Raw genomic sequence first — 23,030 nt, forward strand, 5'->3', positions numbered from 1 at the left:
ATTTAGCCTGGTAACTAAACCAGAAAGGCCTTGTTGCACTGGTACTGCAAAAGGCTGAAAGCAGGGGGAAACTACAGCTGTTATTTTTCTCCAGAGCATGTAGACTACTGTATGGTTAAATGATGATGGCATCCTGTTGGGTAAAATATCACGCAGGTAATATAGCTCCCATTGGGCTCTCTGGGCAGGGACTATTCAGTAAGTGTTGTCGGAAAAACAAAAGTGGCACTCTACAGGTTGGAATGCGGAATGTAAGATCCCATAATCAGGCAGGTAAGTTAGCAAATTTAAAAAGGGAAATGGACAGGTTGAAGTTACTAACATGAATAATTTATGGAAGAATGGAAACACTTGTCAAAACTGACCTCGGAGAAGATCAGTTTGGGAGAAATGTCGGAACGAGGGGGTCATTACTGATCTTACGCAGTCTTAGAGAAAGCTTTTGACAATGTTGACTATAATACTGTAGTAACACTGTTCACGTTTACGTCGCACTTCACTTAGCGTAGACCGGGACTGTGTCCTAGGCATGCCCGATGTTGACTGACTGGGCACGGCCCGTGCTGCTGGAGTTGTTGTTGTTGTTGTTCTTGTTGTTACGCCGGCAGAGGTCGCGTCCGAATTCTCGCGTGCCCTCTGGTGGACGGGACTCTACTCGCGGCAACTACCGCCCGTGACGCGCCGTGCCAATGTGCGCCTCCCGCGATCTTTCTGGTGGCTACTACACTCCTCCTCCTTCGGGGGGTGAAGCCACTGTGATCCACTGCATCGGAAGGTGGAGCGTCAGGCAGGAGCGATGACCTCCACATCCATTGGATGGCCGGAGTCGGGGGATCTGCCAACCCTCGAGCTGGAACCTTCGAATACGGCTGGAAGTGACCCACACGAAGAGGCCCCCATCGTCCCACAACCGGAGCTCGGGACAGAACGGGTGACAAGCTGTCGAACTCCGGATCCCGTTCCACCTCGGGAGGGGCAAGACCCAGTGGTGGGGACGAAGGGGAAGGGACAACCACAGGTGAACTAGCCCCCTGAGAAACCGAACCTGCTAGGGGGGCCGGCTCTCGCTGGGGCATCTCGAATGATGGCGATGCCGGTGCTGGAGCTACTGGAGGCTGCCAAGGCTGAGAACCATCGCAGTGCGGCAGAGTCACAGCGGGGAGAGGAGGTAACGTCCCCTGTGAAACCAATACAGGTGCCGGCAATGGGGAAGCCGGTGTCCGAGAGGTCGGAGGGTGGGTGCCCGAACGTGGACGTAGCTGATTTTGGTGACGACGTACCACCCGATCCCCCGCCTGCAAGGTATAGAGCCGGCGGCCATTTCGGCGCAGGACCACCGCCGGTATCCAACGTGGATTGCGACCAAACCCACGGGCCCAGACCGACATACCCAGTGGAAAGCCAGGTACTTCGTTTTGTGAAGTCTGGCGAGGACCAGGCCGGAGGAGGTGCAGCAGAGTCCTAGGTTGACGCCCATGGAGGAGCTCTGCGGGGCTGCGGTCGCCCATTGGTGTGGTCCGGTATGCCGTCAAGAAAAACGTCAAGGCTTCCTCTGCAGGAAATTCGTGCACATACTTTTTCATCTGCGTCTTAAATGTGCGCACCATGCGCTCGGCTTCCCCATTCGATTGTGGATGGAAGGGGGGAGAGCAAACGTGCCGAATACCGAAGCGCCTACAAAAATCCTGGAAGGTCTGCGAAATAAACTGCGGTCCATTGTCTGAGACCAGGGTGATTGGCAGACCTTCCACAGGAAAGATTTTTGCTAGTGCCTGGATGGCAACTTCTGAAGTGGTTGAGGAGCAGCGAACCACATATGGGAATCGGGAATAAGCATCAATGACAATGAGCCAAAAGCCATTGAGAAACGGGCCCGCAAAATCGATGTGAACACGTTCCCATGCTTGTGTTGCCGGCGGCCATGAAGAGAACGCTGCCCTGGGAGATGCTTGTTGGCTCGCACACTGGGAACAGGCGGCCACCAAGTGCTCAATTTCTCTGTCAATACCGGGCCAGTACACATGTCAGCGAGCCAAGGTTTTAGTACGGGAAACACCCCAGTGCCCCGCATGTAATAACGTGAGGACCTCCCTTCGTAAACCTGCAGGAGCAACCACGCGAGGAGCTGTATCATCGGTAGCCAGAAGGAGAACTCCTTCCAAGACCGAGAGGCGGTCTCGTAGAAGAAAATAATTACGAAGAGGGTCCGAGGCCCGGCCCGGAGGGCGGGAGGACCACCCCTGCTGAATGAGGCGAACTACTTGCTGGAGAACCGGGTCAGCCGCCGTTTCCCTGGCGACTCGAGAACTAGTGATCGGAAAGCCATCAACTGCTTGGCGGGATGCCACATCCAAATGAAAACACATAATCTCCTCTCGCTCGAACGTAGGATCTGGGCCCACCGGAAGACGGGAAAGAGCGTCGGCGTTGGCATGCTGTACTGTAGGGCGAAAATGAATGTCATAATGGTACTTAGAGAGGAACAAGGCCCAGCGCTGTAGTCTGTGGGCCGCCCTATCCGGAATCTGAGAGGCGGGGCCAAATAACGATATTAACGGCTTATGGTCAGTGATTAACTGAAACTTCGTGCCATACAAGAAAGGGTGAAACTTGGTAACAGCGTAGACAATGGCCAAAGCCTCTTTTTCCACCTGGGAGTAATGGGCCTGCGCGGGACTAAGCGTTTTAGACGCAAACGCCAGTGGTTGCTCGGAACCGTCTGCGTTGCGATGGGCCAGGACCGCCCCCACCCCATACTGCGAAGCATCTGTAGCCAGGACCAACGGCTTACGGGGATCAAAAGTAGCCAAACAAGGGGCTGAAGTGAGGAGGCCCTTCAACGAGGTGAACGCTCGCTCGCATGCAGGCGACCAATCAAAAGGAACACCCTTGTGCAGAAGGCAGTACAGGGGGTGGGCTATAGTGGAAGCCCTGGGAATGAACCGGTGGTAATAGGCTATCTTGCCTAAAAAAGCTTGTAACTCTTTCAGCGAAGTGGGCTGAGGAAGGTTGACGATACCTTGGACCAAACTTCCTAGTGGCTGTATGCCATGCCGAGATATGGTGTAGCCCACATACTCAATGGACGGTTGGAAGAAGGTTGACTTATGCAGGTTGCAACGCAAGCCCACAGACCTGAATTTGAGAAAGAGGGTGCGAAGGTTGTGCAAGTGTTCCTTCGTGCTGCGGCCTGTGACAATTATGTCATCCAGGTAATTAATACAATGAGGGATTGTCGACGTGACATGCTCAAGATAACGCTGGAATATCGCCGGGGCACTGGATATTCCAAAAGCCAACCGCTGGTATTGGTAAAGGCCAAACGGGGTGTTGACGACCGCCAGCCGTTTGGAGTCCTCATCAAGAGGTATCTGATAATAAGCCTCCGACAGATCGATTTTCGAAAAATATTGGCCACCCGCCACGGCGGAGAACAATTCATCAGCACGAGGCAAAGGATAGGTGTCCACCACCAATTGGGAATTAATGGTGGCCTTGAAATCGCCACAAAGACGTAAGTTTCCTGAGGGCTTCTTGACAATAACGAGGGGCGAAGCCCACTCACTGGAAGAAACGGGAAGAACGACCCCTAGGGCTGTCAGCCAGTCTAGCTCTAACTTTACCTGAGGGCAGAGAGCCAAGGGGATCTGTCTCGCGCGTAGAAAACGCGGGCGAGCCGACGCCTTCAACGTTAAGTGAGCTTCAAAATCGGAAACACGCCCCAGGCCCTCCTCAAAAATATCTGGAAAGTCGGAGATCAAAGATTCCAATGAGTGATAGGGAACGTCTTCGGAGACCAACTGTATGGTGTCAGCAATAGAAAAACCGATAGCTTGAAAGGCATCCAGGCCAAAAAGGTTAGCGGAACTCGCATCACTGACAACAATAAAAGTAATAGGCCGAGTGACTGATTTGTAAGTCACGTCGGTAGTGAATTGACCCAGTAGGGGAATGAACTGTTTACCATAACCGCGTAGACGCCGGTAAACTGGCGCCAACGGGGGCGATCCAAGGTCGGAATAAGTTTGTGCATTCAACAACGAAACTGCCGCCCCCGTATCTACTTGCAGTTGTAACCGGCGCGACCAAACCGACACCTCGATAAAGAGTTTGTGGGCCGATGCGTCGGGAGCCTGGCCCGATGAAACTTCCTGAATGTCAACGTCCATGTCCTCTGTACTTGCTTCCTTCGATGCCTTTGAGGCGGAGCGGCAAACTTTAGCAATGTGACCTTTTTTATTACATTTGCGACAAACGGTCCAACGCTGGGGGCACTCTGACCGATCGTGATGTATATAGCACGACGCACAGGACAGCAACAGGGGCCGGCGGCCGGAATTCTGTTTACGCGCCGTGCGGGAGCGGCCGTAACGGCCGGATTGTACCGCTCGCACGTCGTCCACCCCGGACACAGTGGACGCGGCCGCGCCACCCTGAACCTCCGCGACGTCGCACCACGCTTCCAGCTGTTGACCTGTCGCGTGAGAGACTTCATACGATTGAGCAATGGACAGAACTTCCTCGAGGGAAGGGTCTTCTAACTGCAGGGTCCGTTGCCGGACCTCCCTATCAGGGGCCGAACGAACAATGACGTCGCGCACCATAACGTGGGCAGAGGTCGCGTCCGAATTCTCGCATGCCCTCTGGTGGACGGGACTCTACTCGCGGCAACTACCGCCCGTGACGCGCCGTGCCAATGTGCGCCTCCCGCGATCTTTCTGGTGGCTACTACAAATACACTCTTTGGAAAACCTGAAGGAAGCAAGAGTAAATTACAGGAAGCAAAAGACTATTGACAACTTGTACAGAAACCAGGCGGCAGTTACAAGGTTCGAGAGGTATCAAGGGGAGAGACAGTGGTTGAGAAGGGACTGAGACAGTGTCCGTAGACTTTCCCAATGTCATTTAATCTGTGCACTGAGTAAGCAGTAAAGGAAATGACAGTGGCACGTAAAGTGCCCTCCGCCACACACCGTTGGGTGGCTTGCGGAGTATAAATGTAGATGTAGATGAAAATCTGGAATCGAATTAAAATTCAGGGAGAACAACTAAAAACTTTGAAGTTTGCCAATGATATTGTAATTCTGTCAGAGGCAGCTAAGGACTTGGTACAGCAGTTGCACATAATGGACAGAGTCTTGTAAGGTGAATATAACACAAACATCAACAAAGCAAGGATAATGGAATGTAGTCGAATTTAATCAGGCAAATCTGAAGGAATAATGAGACAGTAAAAGTAGCAGATGAGTTTGACTTCTTGGGGAGTAAAACAAACAGCCAAAGTTGAGATGGTATACAATGTAGAATGGCAATGGCAAAAAAGGCATTTCCAAAAATGGGAAATTTCTTTATATTGAAATATAGATTTAGGTGTCTTTTCTTTTCCGGAGGTATCTGTCTGGAGCGTAGCCTTGCAGGGAAGAAATGCGATTAATGAACAGTTCAAACCAAAAGAGAATAGAAGTTTCTAAAATGTGGTGCAACAAAAATGCTGAAGATTGTGTCAGATCATGTAACTACTAGTGAGGAGATGTGAACAGAGCTGAGGAAAACAGAAACTTGTGGCACTCAGTTGATAGAACATGCTATGAGACATCAAGGGATTACAAATTTCATATTGGAGGGAAGTGCAGGGAGGAACTCACAGAGGGAGACCAAGAGATGAACAAAGTAAGCAAATTCAGAAGCAGTCACAGCAGTTATTCGGATATGAAGAGGCTTGCACAGCAAGCAACAGCCTGGGCAGCTGCAAAACATCAGGCTTTGGACAGCAGACCACAACAACAACAACAACAACAACAACAACAAAAGTTAACTTATCTCTCAAGAAAGAAATCTTTTCAGCTTGGCGAATCAGTGAAGTAAAACCACTACTATGTTACCAATATTAAAAATAGCCTTTCACAGAGTTATGTAACATCTTCTGACTGTACAAAATTTTGTGGTACATTTTAACAATAAAAAGATAATTTAAAAATACATTTAAAAATTAAACGCTAAATCCATAACACTTACCCCTTGTGCGTGGGATGGGTACGATGTGCCTGTTCCCTGCTGCTGATAGTACTCATAGGTGCCATACTCCTGAGACTGGTAATTGCCGTGATAACCACCAGAATCTGAGTACGATGTAGGAGCTGAGACAGAGTTGTATCCACTCTAGAAAGGAAATTAAATGAACATATTGTTTAAATGGAAACTAAAATGGAAGCAGCAGCTTATCCATTGTGCACAGTTTGTTTGCATTGTTTAGTTTAGTGCTATTCTAAATTACTTCTGAGCTGAAGTGAACAGTTGCTGATCATTTAGCTATTTTTAGTAGTGCTATATATTTCTGTTGCAAGAGTTTGGGTATTATTCGATCTTTTGCCTCAAGTGAATTTACTTTATAGTGTAGTTTTCCGCTGCAGAAGTTGCTAGTGTTGCTTTATTTACTTGATTCGACAACCTTTGCAAATAGTAAATATTCAGTAGACCTCCAGCCTCAGAGTTTAACCTCACATTTTGTAAGTGTATATTCAATCAGTCAATAGTGCAGCAGTTACCCAGCTGTTTGTTTTGAGACTAGCGATCATTCTAATCAGTGTAGTTAGCTGCTCAGTTCGGTGCCGCATCTCCGGGGCATCAAGCAGGGTGTATACGTGGACAAGGAAAAAAAACCCGGATTTCCCGGTTAAAAATACACTTTCTCCCGGGTGAAAATACACTTTTCCGTGTTAAGTGACAGTATACTTTTCCTCGGAACTATAAAACTTATCAATTTATAGAGATTGCAACGCGCTGTTGTAAGCCAGTCGTAGTTCATGTCACGTGATCTCGCCAGCCGATACAGCGGATATTCAAAGCAAAGGACACGTCATGTCGTCAGCCAATAACATTATCACTGTTAAGTAGCGCGTATACACAAATAGAAAAAGTTAATGGTTTAAATTAATATACATAGTGTTGCTACAAGAAAATCAAAGCTTTCACGTACAATATTGGTATCAACGATTAATAAGCTGCAAGAGAAGGTTAACTTTCACATATAACATTGATCATCTTTGCGCATGTTACACTTTAAGATACATCACACAAATGTGCCAGTAAATTTTTTAATAATGACATAAATGTATGATCTGGGCTCGAAACTTTTCTAAATGGTCATCCTCAAAGAGTTGATTTTTAAATGAGAGTCAAACGCTCTGTGATTAAAGAAATTCATCACACATAGTTCATCTTGGGTAAAAGGAAATTTACTTTGAAAGTAACGCTTTTCAGTCAATCATTCGCAATATTTTCCCGCGACCTGTTAGAAAGAGGTTCGTTTCAGCAGTTGCCAGAGAGCGCCAATTACAGGCGTCACACCGCTTGCGCAGCTACGATGACGCAAGAAGCCCGTTATGTTCGTACATGTAAAACATTAAAAGATCTTACGTTATGTCATAAAAGAACAAGACATCAGAGGATATGAACACTGTGTTTTGTTGTTGTACATGCCACATTTCCTTTGCAACTTAAGTTTTATTTTAGTTTTTTCTATCGTTCATGTTTTATTGCTGCAGTATTATTCTGCAGTAGCGGGATACAGCAATATCCTTTGTTTGAATATTATTTCTTACCAGTCAAAATGACAAAAATTTAACTGAAAACTAAAACAAAAAAATCCCGGAATTCTAAAAAATTCCCGGGTTTTTCCCGGTTTTCTCCCGAATCAAAAAATTCCCGGATCTCCTGGGTCGTATACACCCTGTCAAGTTACATATTTAGTTTTCTGGTGTTTTCTTAATATTATATATTTGTTTAATTGCTTGCATGATTTGGTATTTAAGAAGTTCAGGCTTGTGTTTTTTTTTTCTTTTTTAATTTTTATTTTATTTTATTTTATTTTTTTTTACAAAGTGTAAATTCAGTCAGTCTGTAGTTCAATTATCATTTCTTCTGAACAGCCAGCTACATAGTACATTGAGGCCTCAGTATCCCTCGATTACACGTCAGGAGGGTAACAAGTTGCTTATCTAGGTTTCTGCCAACTTTTCCTGTTTACTCCTCATTAATCTTGCTAGGATGGGTAAGATGCCTGCTGTGCGCAGATTTTGGAGGAGGTGGCTACAGTTCACAAATGATTGACTGTGGTTTTGGCTGTAACCAGTCATCTTCAGGCTATCACCTCAGGGTGAAGTGGTGGTGGAGATTCTGGAGCATCACATGGAACACCTCAGGTGTCACTTGTTGCGCACAGGGGCTCTACTGTTGAGGCATCTTCTAGTGTACACGACGCACTGGACCCGCAGGGTGAGTGGCGGGTGGTAACGTGTTCGCGTCACTTGAGATGGAGGGCCAATGTGGAGGTTGGTTGTATGGCCGCACCTACTCATCCTGTAAGTGAACAGGTGGCCGTTTCTGCAGCATGGTCCGAGCAGGAACACGTGGGCAGGGGTTTGCTAATTATTGGGAGCTCCTATGTTAGGTGCATTATGGAGCCCCTTAGGAAGATGACATATAGGGCTAAAAAGAAAGTCAATAGGCACTTTGTATGTCCGCTGGGAGACCTCACCCGAAATGTGGAGGCAGCCTTAGCTGTGGCTATTGAGCATACAGAGTGCAGTCATCTCCAAGTTGTGGCCCACGTCAGCATCAACGATGCTTGTCGCATAGGTTCTGAGGCCATCCTCAGTTCTTACAGGCAGTTGGTCGAGGTGGTGAAGACTGCTGGCCTCACACGTGGAGTGTGAGCAGAGCTCGCAATTTGCAACATCATTCCCAGAGTTGACTTGTGTTTGGAGCTGGCTGCAGACTTCTGGACTTGCGTTATCAGGTGGGGATTTGTAGGACTCCCCTTGGCAGGTTAGAGGTGCACTACACGAAGGAAGCAGCTACTAGGAAACCAGTGTACCTGTGTAGTGCATCTTGGGTTTTTTAGGCTAGGCAGTAGCTTGAGGTACTCTTATGAACATTCACCTGTCAGTACGCATGTAGGGAAATAAGACTATGTTCTGAGTAAAGAATGATCGACTGTAAAAATTTTATCAGTAAATTTCTGAATATTCGTAACAAAGTTCCTGAATTTAATGCACTCCAGGAAAGTTCTCAACCTCAAATTATTCTTGGGACTGAGAGCTGGCTAAAACCTGAAGTAAAAAGCTCTGACATATTTAGTGAGTCTTGGGATGTTTATTGGAAAGACAGATTAGACGCCATAGGAGAGGGAGTGTTCATTCCAGTTGACAAAAATATTGTCTCTACTGAGGTGGAAATTGAGTGTGATAATGAAGTTATCTGGCCATGCACAACAGGTCTAAGTGAATTGTTAATTACCATATAGCGGAGATGCTGAGTCGCAGATAGGCACAACAAAAAGACTGTCACAAATAAAGGCTTTGGCCCGTAAGGCCTTTGTTTAAAAATAGACAACTGACGCGCACGCATGCAAGCACTCACATGCGTGCAAACACAACTCACACAAACGACTGCTGGGGCATGGAGGGGAAGGGATAGTAGGTAGGGGTGGTGGACAAAGAAGTGCTGCACGTTAGATAGAGGGCGGCGGAGAGGAAACACACTGCTCTTTCTTTTTATCCAAACTGTGGATTTTTGTTTATTGAAAACTGTAAGAAGTGAACATATTTCAAGTTGTAACTGATTTAACAAAGTGAGGCCTACAGAAAGTTTTTGTTCATTTTGCTTCTTGCCGCGATTTTACATTATATGGCTTTGCAGGACCAACTGTATGGTCGTGTGTGACTACGGCTCCCAACGGGTAGACCGTTTGCCGTGTGCAAGTCTTTCGATTGGACGCCACTTTCGCATCAATGGGGATGAAATGATGATGATTAGGACAACAGAACACCCAGTCCCTGAGCGGAGAGTCCTGCACTGATAGCCTGTCACCTGCAAACTAAGCGATGTAAGTGTGAATTCCACTGGTGAGTTAATACACCCCTTGATTTTTAAAAATCATAAACAGTGACCCACTGATGATGGTACAGAGGTGCTGAAACATGTTTGGGTAAAAAGAAAGAACAGTGTGTTTCCAAACAGACGGAACCCACATCCAATAATTTAACTGCAGACGCGGAAAGAAAGGACAAAAGCTGCAGGCCCAAAGGTGACTAATCCATTATCACTGTGGCCAAAATCACTGATTTAAAGTTCAACTGCTTCCTCATGCACCGTCTTCGCCAGATTTCACACTCTCTGATCACTTTCCATTTCTAGACCTGAAGAAATGGCTCAGTGGTAAGAGTATTGCCAAAACTGAAGAGGTGGAGTCTGCAGTTGATGACTATTTTGCAGAACTCAGTGGTTCTCACTAGAAGCAGGTTATCAAAAGTACGGAACATTGCCAGTAAAAGTGTAACAAGCTGAACGGAGACTGTGTAAAGAAATAAAGATTTTTTTTTACCAAAATTTTTATGTTTTCATTCTTATTTGGGTACTTCTGGGACAACACCTGTATGTGTAAAGTTTGATACAAGTCACTAATTGCTTTCTTCCTCAAATACAAGATGAATACAGGCACTACTTACCAAGACAACATCCAAACTTCGGCATTAAAAATGTAAGATGCCAAATAATTTTAATCAGATTTTAGATCAAACCAACAATAATTGTCCCACACTCAACACAACTATCAATGTCATTCATCTTAACTCTGATATCCAGATAACACATACCTCTCCGTAAACAGATTGTTGAACAGGAGGCATTACGTTGAAACCGGATGCTGACGAATGCTGCACCTGGTGAGAGCCGTGGGCTCCTTCGTAGACAGACGGGGCGGGTGGTGGCGACCTCCAGTCCCGTACGTGGTGCACATCTCGGTCGCCCGAGTCCCGGGGCGGATAGTGGCTCGGCAGGGGGCGGCGGTGATGAGGAGGAGGTGGAGGCGGTGACGGGCTCCACTCGTGACTTCCACCGCGCCTCCTGGGGGGCAGAGGCGGAGAACGCGACCTGTGCCGGCTCCTGGGCGGCGGCGAGAGAGAGACAGAGCGGCGGGCCATTCTCACTGGTGACGGACTGTGTTCCCATCGGGCCCTGCGTATATTGCAAGTGCCCTATTCTGCTTCAACGGGTAGGATATAATGGAACTGAGAATGCAATTACACATTACTTTTTAACTAATTTCCTGCATCCAAATATAAAATTCTTCTTTTTAACTAGACTTAAGGTACTGAAATTTGAAGCTTCAAGTACCTGGGAAAGTATGATTCGAGGGTAAATCAAATATAAATGGTATTTTTGTTCTTGAGCACCTACGATTGACACTTTCTGAAGATTGACTGTATAGTTAAGGGACCAAACACTTATGCACTTATGCTGGCATAAACAGTTCAAAGAACAATGAGAACACGTGGAAAATCAGGATCACAATCACTGTACTCAGATTAGCATTACAGATAAAAACATTCACACAATTCGAGATATTCTTGAAGATTATGTATGAGTATATCTGAAATTACAGAAAGGGCCAGAATAAGTTATGAGAGCTGTCAAGCTAACATCACAAGCACCCTAAAGTTCAGTGAAGTGTGTGCCAGATGGGTCCCTCACCTTTTGACTACAGATCAACAGTTTAGACATTTGTGGAGGTCGGTTCGACGCTTGCCACAAAGTTTTGAGAACAAAGATGATGCATTTTTGAGTCTGATTGTGACGTGTGACAAAACATGGGTTCACCACTAACTCCTGAGTCAAAACAAGTGAGTATGGAGCGGCAGAGGAAAGGGGAGACAACCCCAGTGAAAGCCATGACTCATCTCTCAGCTAGCATGGTTCTTTCAACTGTTTTCTTCAACTATTGAGGCATTTTGTTCACTATTTTTTTTTTCATGAGCAATGTACAATCAATGATGCTTACTGTTGGGGTTGATGAACAAGGTGAGAGCTGCATAGCCTCAAAAGACGAGACCAGCCAATTCGAGAGGCCATCTTTCTCCACAAAAACGCCAGGTTCTATTAAGACTCAGAACCTGAAGAACTGCACGGACTCAACCTGATCAGCTTCTCTACAGTCCCGGCCTATTGCCCTATTGTTTGCGCAGCTTGAAGAAGCTCTGGGAGGGCAACGATTTGAAGGTGAGGAGAGTGCTGAGCAATTTGTGTGCAGCTAGCTCCTATCACAACCAGCATCATTTTACGATGGTAGAATAAAAAACCTTCCTTCTCGCTGGGAAAAATATATTTCTAAAGAAGTATGAAGGAAGGAAAATAACTTTTGCTTTGTATTTTTCAATAAATTAAAAAAAATGAAATCCCATTTATATTTGATTTACCCTCGTACAGAAAAATGAAAGGAATGTATGCAACAAAGAAACCACTCAGAAAAGTGATGTACCAAATGTATTATATACTAATACCGTTGTACAGTGCAGAAACACGAGTCATGAGGGAAATGGATAAAAGTAACATGACATAAGGATTCTGAGGAGTCAAATAGGCGTAACACAGATGGAAAATGTGAGAAATGAAAAGTTTCAGGAGATGACAGACAAGGAATCGCTACAAGAGAAGATAGAGGAAAAAAGATGAAAATGTACAAGCATGTGACGAGAATGGATGAGACAAGGGCATCTAGGGAGATATTTGAGTTGAAGATGGAGGGCAAGAGACTGAGATGATTGGTGATCGGTTAATAGAAATGGAAGAAAGTATTTAGAAAAGAGGAGAAGACTGGGTTAAAGTAGTAACAGGGAGGTATGGGAAAACTAAATACGATGAAAAGGCTTCTGTTCCACGACAGTCTTGCCAGAGGTGGGAAACTGTGGTGGTGGTGGTGGTATTTAAATTTGCAAGCTTTCAGAGCCAGTGGCTCTTCCTTCTGACAGAGGGGTTGAAAGAGAAGGCTCACGGGTGAAGGAAAAGAACTGGTCAGGTTTAGGAAATGGGGAAAGCATAGAAAAGCCACCCAGAACCCCGGGTCAGGGGAAACTTACAAGTTCTGGGCAACTTTTCCAAATTCTCCCAATTTCCTAAACCTCACCAGTCCTTCACCCCCTTCCTTCTCCTTCAATCCTTCTGCCATACAAAGAAGCCACTGTCCCTGAAAGCTTGCAAATGTAAATAGATCTATGTGTGTGTTCTCCTTCCACTGCTTGGTGAATAGATTTTTCATCTATCCAATTACATTACATTAACTAAACAGATGACTAAATACTTTATCAAAAGAAGTTAAAGACAAACTGGATTCAAGGGATCGGTAAAGATTTACAAGGAAAGCATAGGAGATTAAGTAACAGAAAGTACTAGATATGGACAAATTCCTAAGTAAACGGGGTGGGGGGAGGGCAGTGGGGAAAGGAGAGTGAGAAGAAACATGTTTGAAGTGAACAGAGGAAAGTAGAATAAACACAACAGGTTGAAGAAATATTTAAATAAAGGAAAAGAAGTGAAAACAGCAGAATACGTACAGTAAGAGTGTAAATGTTAGTTGCATTGCTGTTTAGTCAGCCATAGATCATTTACAAAATATCATATGTGTCACCTTGTTTTAAAAAGGATACATCAGATAACAAATTCAACCTTGCTCAGTAAAGTCTCTGCAAAGCACTAGTGAGGGAATGATCAAATAGTCTACAAAGTTATACATCAACTTTAAATTTCAGAACATACATACATGTTCTAAAATTTGCAAAGTACTTGCCTGAAAGAAGGAAAAAAGGAGGAAAGCGGAAAAAAAGAGGGGCAAAAGTAATGTCAGAATAATGATGCAAGAATAACAGATAATGTTAATGCCGTACTCCTGGCAGGGTTGTCCTTTCGATTTTGCACGTAAAATGGATATGACAAATCGGATAAACAACCAGAAGTACACCAATAATCAATCAAGCTGAGAAAATCTATGATACTCCTTCAATAAAAACAGCAGCCTACAGCTAAACGTGGCTCAGAACTTAGCTGTCGGAAGGCTGAAGCGGGCAAAATATTACATTATATGGTGATGGGGCAAGAACCAGGGACATCACAGAAGGCAGTGTGGCTATACAAGGATGGTAGCAGCAAACAGATGACAGTCACCACTTGACAATGGCTAAGGAGTATTTGGCAAGAGCTTGTGGCTTTAAAACCAAATTTTAAAGTGTATTATTGTCTGTAACCAAATTTTGGTTAGATCCTCAATATATACATTAAAAAGGGTGGGTGCTAGGTGACACTCTTGTGTAAGTCCTTGATTTATTTCAACCGTGTTATGTCTGCTGCCCACTATTTTTATCTGCAATTTATTATTCTTATATAAATTCCTTACAGCTCTTATGAGAGAGGATCCTCCTCCTCAAAATTTCCCACAGTTTGTTTCAATTTATTGTATCAAGAGTCTTTTCGCAGTTAGTGAGAGCAAGAAAAGAATAATAATACAGTCCCAAATAGCTGTCATTCAGTTTGCTATTCTGATCCAGGCATAGGGGGTACTCTACTATATTAAATCATTTGTTCAGTTTGGGAACATGCATATCTAAATTGATTTCCTATTGCTTCAAATCTTTCACTTTGTCTCCCAACCACCGCCTCTTTTCGGTGAACAATAAAACTTTGATAAATATTGTCTCTAATTCTTTTGTTTGATGCAGTACCTCTCTCTTGTTACAAGGAAATGTCTCCAACTCAGGCTCATATTTTAAGGAAAATAAAGTACATTTGCAAGACATCAGACCCAGCAACTGATCCTATCCGACAATCTGCGTCATTATTCTGATAGTACCCAGTTATGACCTTCTGAATAAAGAGCTTTCAAATTTTATGTGCTTCAGTTGTTTTTCACTTGCTCCAACCCACTGCAGCCCGTAATGACCATACACGAAGTACTGTAAAGAGGAGTGACAGCCAGAGCCCTCCTACTCACGGGATGTTGAAGGCGAGGGAAGAGGAGGGGAAGTTGGACGTCAAATGTGTTAGCAAATCTTGTATGAGAACATTTTACTAAATGTGAAAAATAGGTATGTAAAGATAGTACGGTAGATTATTTATCTACCTCACAAACATAAACATTCAATATTATTTAACAATAGTCTTGTATCGATATTCTGCAGCTATACACACACTTCAATTGCAAAATGAGAAAAACTTATGCTTTAATCATGCCAATCATGTTGAAGAATAGTGCACCTCCTGCACATGTAAGTCACTTTAACACAGTCAGCTTTAAAATCCAAAAGAAGTAATGCACAACTCCAAAAATAATAATGAAATAATACTCCGCTACTTCTTTAATGATACGTTCATTCATCTACACTGCATTTGTGAATTGCAACTTAAAAATGATCGAAGCAAAGAGACCTCTGGCATATGCTACAGATTACGAACCACACACTTTGACATAATGAACAAAGCACACTACGAAAGTCACAGAAGTATTTCAGAAACCTCTTGCTCACTCCACTGCACAGTATTTCATGCTTGGCATTATGGGGCTGCAGTGGGATGGAGCCAGAGACAAAAAAGCAGTGCACACGAAATTTAAATGCTGTATATCAGGAAGATCATAAGCGAATGTTATCAGAATTATGGTTCAAATTTTAGTGTGGGATCAATTGCTGGAGCTAATGACTAGCAAGTGTGCTTTCTTCTACTTAAAATATGAGGTCAAGATGGTAATGTTTCCTTGTTAGATGCATCCAGTATCTCAGCACTCTAGTTTTACTGACGGCACTGTGTGTCGAGGATGTATGAGGAATGTGGATTTCTAAGATTTAACAGAATATATTTTTTAAATAGCTTTCTGCGTGGAAACATGCAACACAAAGTGCTCTTTTCATGTTCTCCCAAATGTATCCAGCATTCACATAGAAGCCTCACAATCCACGTCCACTGCAGAGGAAGACACAGGAAATCATTTTAACAATGTAGATGAAATAGGCAATTTTTTCATTCAGTACCTTTTTTTCCAGTAGTGATTAAAGTGTTTTTTTCCACATTTGTAGATGCTCGAATCGTTAATATTTTGTGTGGATGTTATAAGTTCACAAAACCTGCCCATTACAGCACCAGCTATGCTACTGCAACACTGATTCTTTTTAACATCTGTTGAAAAAGTTTATTCAGGTGCTTCTGGTTCAAAATCAGCATCAGTGTCAATATGCATGGGGTCAAGACTACATGTAACTGTTACCACTAGTTAAGTCTACAGAGATCACAGGAATATTTTGCAGGTGATACTTTGAAGGGACGCTATAAACTCTTCTTGAAATTGGAGTAATTCTTAATTTCCTGTACATAATAGTAAGGAAATTTGCTTTGCAGGAACAGATAAGAACTGTTTTGAATGTCCTTAAGTGCCACTGACAACGCAGGCTACAAACATTTCAGGTTTCATAAATCGTGTCATTAAATTTTTCAAATTCAGAATGAGGGTAGTGCCTAGAAATTGAGTGAACAGAACTGATCTGGAAGTTTATCACCCCAGACCAGATCGTTGGCAACTATGTGACCTGTTTGGTCATGTTGCATTTATATCTATGTTTTTGTCTCATTCCCTTGATGAATTTCTTGATCTTTCAGTATTCCCCCGAGTGTTTTAGAGCTCTTTGAGAGACTTCCCTGACTTCTCCGTGAAAATTATAGGTCTATGCAAAATTAAAGAATGTTATAAAAATGGAATGTTGTCGAATTAAGTCGGGTGATGCTGAGGGAATTAGATTAGGAAATGAGACACTTAAAGTAGTAAAGGAGTTTTGCTATTTGGGGAGCAAAGTAACTGATGATGGTCGAAGTAGAGAGGATATAAAATGTAGACTGACAATGGCAAGGAAAGCGTTTCTGGAGAAGAGAAATTTGTTAACATCGAGTACAGATTTAAGTGTCAGGATGTCGTTTCTGGAAGTATTTGTATGGAGTGTAGCCATGTATGGAAGTGAAACATGGATGATAAATAGTGTAAACAAGAAAAGAATAGAAGCTTTCGAAATGTGGTGCTACAGAAGAATGCTGAAGATTAGATGGGTAGATCACATAACTAATGAGGAGGTATTGAATAGAATTGGGGAGAAGAGGAGTCTGTGGCACAACTTGACGAGAAGAAGAGACCGGTTGGTAGGACATGTTCTGAGGCATCAAGGGATCACAAATTTAGCATTGGAGGGCAGCGTGGAGGGTAAAAATCGTAGAGGGAGACCAAGAGATGAATACATTAAGCAGATTCAGAAGGATGTAGGCTGCAGTACATACTGGGAGATGAAGAAGCTTGCACAGGATAGAGTAGCATGGATATCTGCATCAAACCAGTCTCAGGACTGAAGACAACACAACAACATAAAAATGTAAGGGGCGTTCAAAAAGAAATGAGCCACAGGCATAATTACAGAAACCAGTACCTGGCTGTTGAGACACTTGTCCCACTGTGACACAAGGCAGTGAATGGCTGTCTCATAAAATTCCCAGGGCTGCGATGTTAACCCGTTTCGCACGTACAGCTGGATGTCATCGTACGAGGTGAATCGTTTGCCCCTCAGAGCCTTTTAGAGAGGACCAAAATTGGTGTAATCACAGGGAGAGAGTCCGGACTGTATGGAGGGTGGCTGAGAACCTGCAGGAGTGCCGCAACTGTGTTGGCTGTACGAGGCTTTGCATTGCCGTGGAGCAGAATGACCCCACGGGTGAGAGTGCCTGGTCATTTTGATTTGATCGCTTGGTGAAGGGTGGTCAAGGTTTGCAAGTAACGCTGGACATTCACTGTTGTCCCGTGCTGCTGGAAGTGAATCGGAAGGGGGCCATCTCGATCAAAGAAGAACATCAGCATAACCTTTCCTGCACTCTTGTGCACGATGACGTCCAGCTATACGTGCGGAACTGGGTAACATCGCAGCCCCGGGAATTTTATGGGACAGCCATTTACCACCTTGTGTCACAGTGGGACAAGTGTCTCAACAGCCAGGGTCAATACTTTTAACATAGAGGTACTGAAACTCCCTGGCAGATTAAAACTGTGTGCCGGACCGAGACTCGAACTCGGGACCTTTGTCTTTCGCGGGCAAGTGCTCTACCGACTGAGCTACCCAAGCACGACTCACGCCCCATCCTCACAGCTTTACTTCTGTCAGTACCTCGTCTCCTACCTTCCAAACTTTACAGAAGCTCTCCTACAAACCTTGCAGAACTAGCACTCCTGAAAGAAAGGATATTGCAGAGACATGGCTTAGCCACAGCATGGGGGATGTTTCTAGAATTAAATTTTCACTCTACAGCGGAGTGTGCGCTGATATGAAACTCCCATATCAGTTTCATATCAGCGCACACTCCGCTGTAGAGTGAAAATTTAACTCAACACCCCCCAGGCTGTGGCTAAGCCATGTCTCCGCAATATCCTTTCTTTCAGGAGTGCTAGTTCTGCAAGGTTCGCAGGAGAGCTTCTGTAAAGTTTGGAAGGTAGGAGTAAAGCTGTGAGGACAGGGCGTGAGTCGTGCTTGGGTAGCTCAGTCGGTAGAGCAGTTGCCCGCGAAAGGCAAAGGTCCCGAGTTCGAGTCTCGGTCCGGCACACAGTTTTAATCTGCCAGGGAGTTTCATATCAGCGCACACTCCGCTGTAGAGTGAAAATTTCATTATAGAGGTACTGGTTTGTGTAATTATGCCTCTGGCTAATTTCTTTTTGAATGCTCCTTATAAAACAATAAGAACTATGCAATATTATTTGGAAGACCCAAACACAAGAGATATTTTAATGTATTGGGTACTTGAATTAATTCTCACTGTTTGTTGTACAAAAACATAAGTTTATTTTAGTGGCACTATATAAGACAATTTATGCACCTGGTGTCCTTCAGTAGCTACAACCTTTTTCCATTTTGTATGTAAGAAATGGATTCAATGGTTTTAAAAATTCAGGTTCTTTTGATGTGATCCACTAATGGAGTCAGTTTTTGACATTGTTAAAAGATGTGAAGTGTTCTTAAGAAAGGCCATGCTGCTTGGACTGAAAGAAGTGATTATCAGAAAGGGTGATGACAAGTGAACATTATGGTCGGGGAAGGAAGACAAGCTATAGAAGTCCCTCCCATTTCTACTTCACCTGTTTTGCAACATGCAGTTTGGCATTGTCTTTATGTGTAATGGCTCAGTCATGTGTCTCAACGTACTGTAAGCCTTTGTCTTTCTGTGCACCCTTCAAACTGTGTAATTGTTTTTTTTTTTTAAGTGTTTAGCATTCACCGTTTGACCCAGTTGTGACTGCTCATGATACACCACAGTGACCAGGATGCATTCTGGCACTCGCCTCAAACATCTTGTCTTTGAAGTGCTGAAACCAAGCACTGCAGTTTGTTTCCAGCACAGCACATCCTCCATATGCTTCCACTAGCAAACAGTGATTTTCTGCAACAGATTTCTTGAAATGAAAGCAAATGCTATTTTGTAGGTATAAATCCAACATGGTCAAGACACTAAATATGCATGTTCTTATCACTCCACTCAAACGCCACACACACATCTGAAAGCCCAATCTTTCTAATTTTGTAGGTCTCGTGTCATTATCTGCTGTGCTGCACTGGTACAACCACTGCTCTCTCTCTGTCAGCAGACTTAATTCAAGCTTCCAACCCAAAATGACGTCTTCATTGTACTTATAGGTCCTATATTATTTGCAATTGATTTTGGTGTTACACTAGATTTTAGCCTCCTCTGTGATACAAGGGTTATAATGTGGATACCAGGTAATCATCATCATCATCATCATCATCATCATCGTCGTCATCATATATCTCATACTGGATATAAAAAAAATTGATGTCCACTATCGTCAGCTTTCTTTCCTGCTTATAGTGCAACTGGCAGCAGCATGTAACCTGGTTACGTAATGTGCTGCTGGCATTCACGCAAGCAGGAAAGATCATCATAGAGAACGTCAATTTTTTGTACCCTTATGAGATCTACAATGATGATTACTCAGTATCAAGACGATCACTAGACATCACAGAATGACCTGAAAATGGTGTAATGTGACACCAAAATCAATCTCAAATAAAACAAGACTTATAAATAAAGCAGAAGACACCATCCTGTTTACTCGTGCTTCACAAACATTCACAACTGCACAAGTGGAACACAAGAAATGGTTATAAGCTTCATTTAACTGAAGTTCTGTACATTATCTGACATTGCGTGGTAAAATTCACTCACATTCTACCACAGTTGTAAAATTGGTGTCTTGTGGTTTAATCCTTTGGCCGATGCAGATGTGCTCGCTTAATGTCGAGGCGAGCGCTCCACCATTAATGGCTAATGCATCTACCTCCACTAAATAGCTGCTGTTTGGGCTTCTACCTAGAACGCGGTTACCCGATTGGCCTGCCTCGTCTGGTGCCAAATATTTCTGGAGAGCTTTCTGCAATATTTCCTCCTGCCACAATACGATATGTCAATGCCAAGACAAATATTACTGTATTAGGTTGGTGCACAAGTTTGTAGTGTTTTCCATAATTTAATAAACACAACAGATACACATAACAGAGACTTTGGTCATCAATAATATATTTTCCTTCAATATTTACAACAGTCTGCCAATGCTGGGGAAACTTTTTGATTCCGCGACTGTAGAAATCACGTGGTTTTGAGGTAAAGAACTCACTGAGCCACAGGTGGAGTGCATTTTCGTGCCAAAAAGAAGTTCCTTGAAGGTTGTTTGTTTGAGAGCAGAAAACGTAAACGTCTGAGGGCGTAAGACCACGTGAATAAGGTCAGTGTGCAAATGCTTCCCGATCCCACTCCTGTACAGTGTTTTTTGTCAGTCTCGCAGAATGCAATACTTACTGTGGAGTAGCATCACTCCACGCAATCTTCCTGGTCACTGTCACTAGACTGCATCAGCAAGACATCTCAGCTATTGACAATAGATGTCGGCAATGATGGTTACGTACCAGGAACCGATTCGTAGTACAGTACACCATCGCTGTTCCATCACATGCATAACATTATCTTTTGTGGATGACTGGAGGTCTTTGTATGGGATGTTGCAGCTTTGGGCTCAACGGCTCCTCTCTTTTCCTCGTGTTAGCATAAAGACACCATTTTTCGTCACCAGTAATGATACAGGACTGGAATTATCGGTGTTGTTCATGAGCCAACTGATGAAGAGGAAGCAGAGATGCATATATGGAGAACTACTGATTTTTTGTGATTTTGGCTTAGAGCATGTGGTATCCAGACAACTAATGTTTTAATCTTCCTCACTGCATGCAAATGTAGCTGGATGGTGGAAAGATCACAGTTTGACACATTTGCCAGTTCTAAAGTACACTAACATGAATCTTAGTGGATTAATGCTTTAAACAATATTCATGAAAACCTGAATGTTTTCCTAAAAATAGAGTCACTAATATCAAAATGATGCTCCTAAAATGCGGAAAACATTTTCTTGGTGTGCTCTGCCCAATGGCATTATCCTCATACATGGTGCAATTGTTTCTACAGGCTTCCACCGCTGTCACTCCTCTATCAAAATAGACCAGAATAATAAGTTGAAAATGTTCCTATTTATCCACTTGGCAATCCATTTTCTAACATTCATAGCTTGACTCATATTTTTCAAATGACAAAATTATAATACTTAAACTCAAATAGCAACAGTGAACTTCAACGAAAAAAAATTTATAATTGGTAAATAAAAACATAGCAACCAGTATGACAACGTGCAAAACAAAAACACGACAAGCTCATGCACCAACCTAATAGATGCAAAATTAGTTGCAGACTTTGAAGCTTCTCTGTGAATTTATGGTTGTTACAAATCTGCAGAGATCTGAAGATGTCTTTCTTCTGTAGCTTCCAATCCAATTTTGGTAACCCATTCCAAGTGTTACTATCACTTTCAGATTCAGAGGAACTATCAAGTGCACTGACGAGCTAAAGAAACTGGTACACCTGCCTAATATCGTGTAGGGACCCCGCTATCACGCAGAAGTGCCGCAACATGATGTGGCATGGACTCGACTAATGACTGAAGTAGTGTTGCAGTGAACTGACACCATGAATCCTGCAGGGCTGTTGATAAATCCGTAAAAGTGTGAGGGGGTGGAGATCTCTTCTGAATAGCACATTGCAAGGCATCCTAGATATGCTCAATAATGTTCATGTCTGAGGAGTTTGGTGGCCAGCGGAATAGTTTAAACTCGGAAGAGTGTCCCTAGAGCCACCCTGTAGCAATTCTGGACATGTAGGGGTGTCACATTGTCTTGCTGGAATTGCCCAAGTCCATCAAAATGCACAGTGGACAGGAAAGTATGCAGGTGATCAGACAGGATGCTTACGTGTCACTTGTCAGAGTTGTATATAAACGTATCAGGGGTCCCATATCACTCCAACTGCACATGCCACTCACCATTACAGAGCCTCCACCAGCTTAAACAGTTCCCAGCTGACATGTAGGGTCCACGGATTCATGAGGTTGTCTCCATACCCGTACACGTCCATCCACTCAACACAAATTGAAACGAGACTCGTCCGACCAGGCAACACGTTCCCAGTCATCAACAGTCCAATGTCGGTGTTGATAGGTCCAGGTGAGGCTAAAGCTTCGTGTTGTGTAGTCATCACGAGTACACGAGTGGGCCCTCGGCTCCAAAAGCTCATATTGATGATGTTTCATTCAATGGTTCGCATGCTGACAATTGTTGATGGCCCAGCATTGAAATTCGCAGGATTGAACTTCTGTCACATTAAAAGATTCTTTTCAGTCATCGTTGGTCCCACTCTTGCAGGATCTCAGCATCTTTTTCCGGTCATGGCAACGTCGGAGATTTGATGTTTTCCCAGATTCCTGATATTCACGGTACGAGCATGAAATAGTCGTACGAGAAAATCCCCATTTCATCACTACCTCGGAGATGCTGTATCCCACTGCTTGTGTACCGACTATAACACCACGTTCAAACTCACTGAAACCTTGATAAGCTGCCACTGTACCAGAAGTGACCGATCTAACTACTGCACAAGACATGTTGTCTTCTATACGCATTGCTGACCAGAGAGCCGTATTCTGCCTTATTCCATACCTCTGTATTTGAATACACATGCCTATACCAGGTTCTTTGGTGCATCAGTGTATGTCTCTTGCTGAAACACAGGACTAC

General features: G+C 43.8%; 1 protein-coding gene across 4 annotated transcripts in view; it reads right to left on the bottom strand.

Annotated features, from left to right (window-relative positions):
- The window catches only part of LOC126210577 (zinc finger matrin-type protein CG9776-like), a 268,553-nt gene that overhangs the window by 196,228 nt on the left and 49,295 nt on the right, over positions 1–23,030 (bottom strand). For all 4 annotated transcript variants that reach the window (XM_049939841.1, XM_049939842.1, XM_049939843.1 and 1 more), the window contains 2 exons: positions 10,656–11,016; positions 6,016–6,159 (listed from right to left, as the gene is read on the bottom strand). In XM_049939841.1, coding sequence (XP_049795798.1) covers positions 6,016–6,159; positions 10,656–11,016 — 505 coding nt within the window. The remainder of the gene's footprint in view (positions 1–6,015; positions 6,160–10,655; positions 11,017–23,030) is intronic.

Source organism: Schistocerca nitens, chromosome 10, assembly GCF_023898315.1.
Source record: "Schistocerca nitens isolate TAMUIC-IGC-003100 chromosome 10, iqSchNite1.1, whole genome shotgun sequence".
Taxonomy (NCBI): Eukaryota; Metazoa; Arthropoda; class Insecta; order Orthoptera; family Acrididae; genus Schistocerca; species Schistocerca nitens.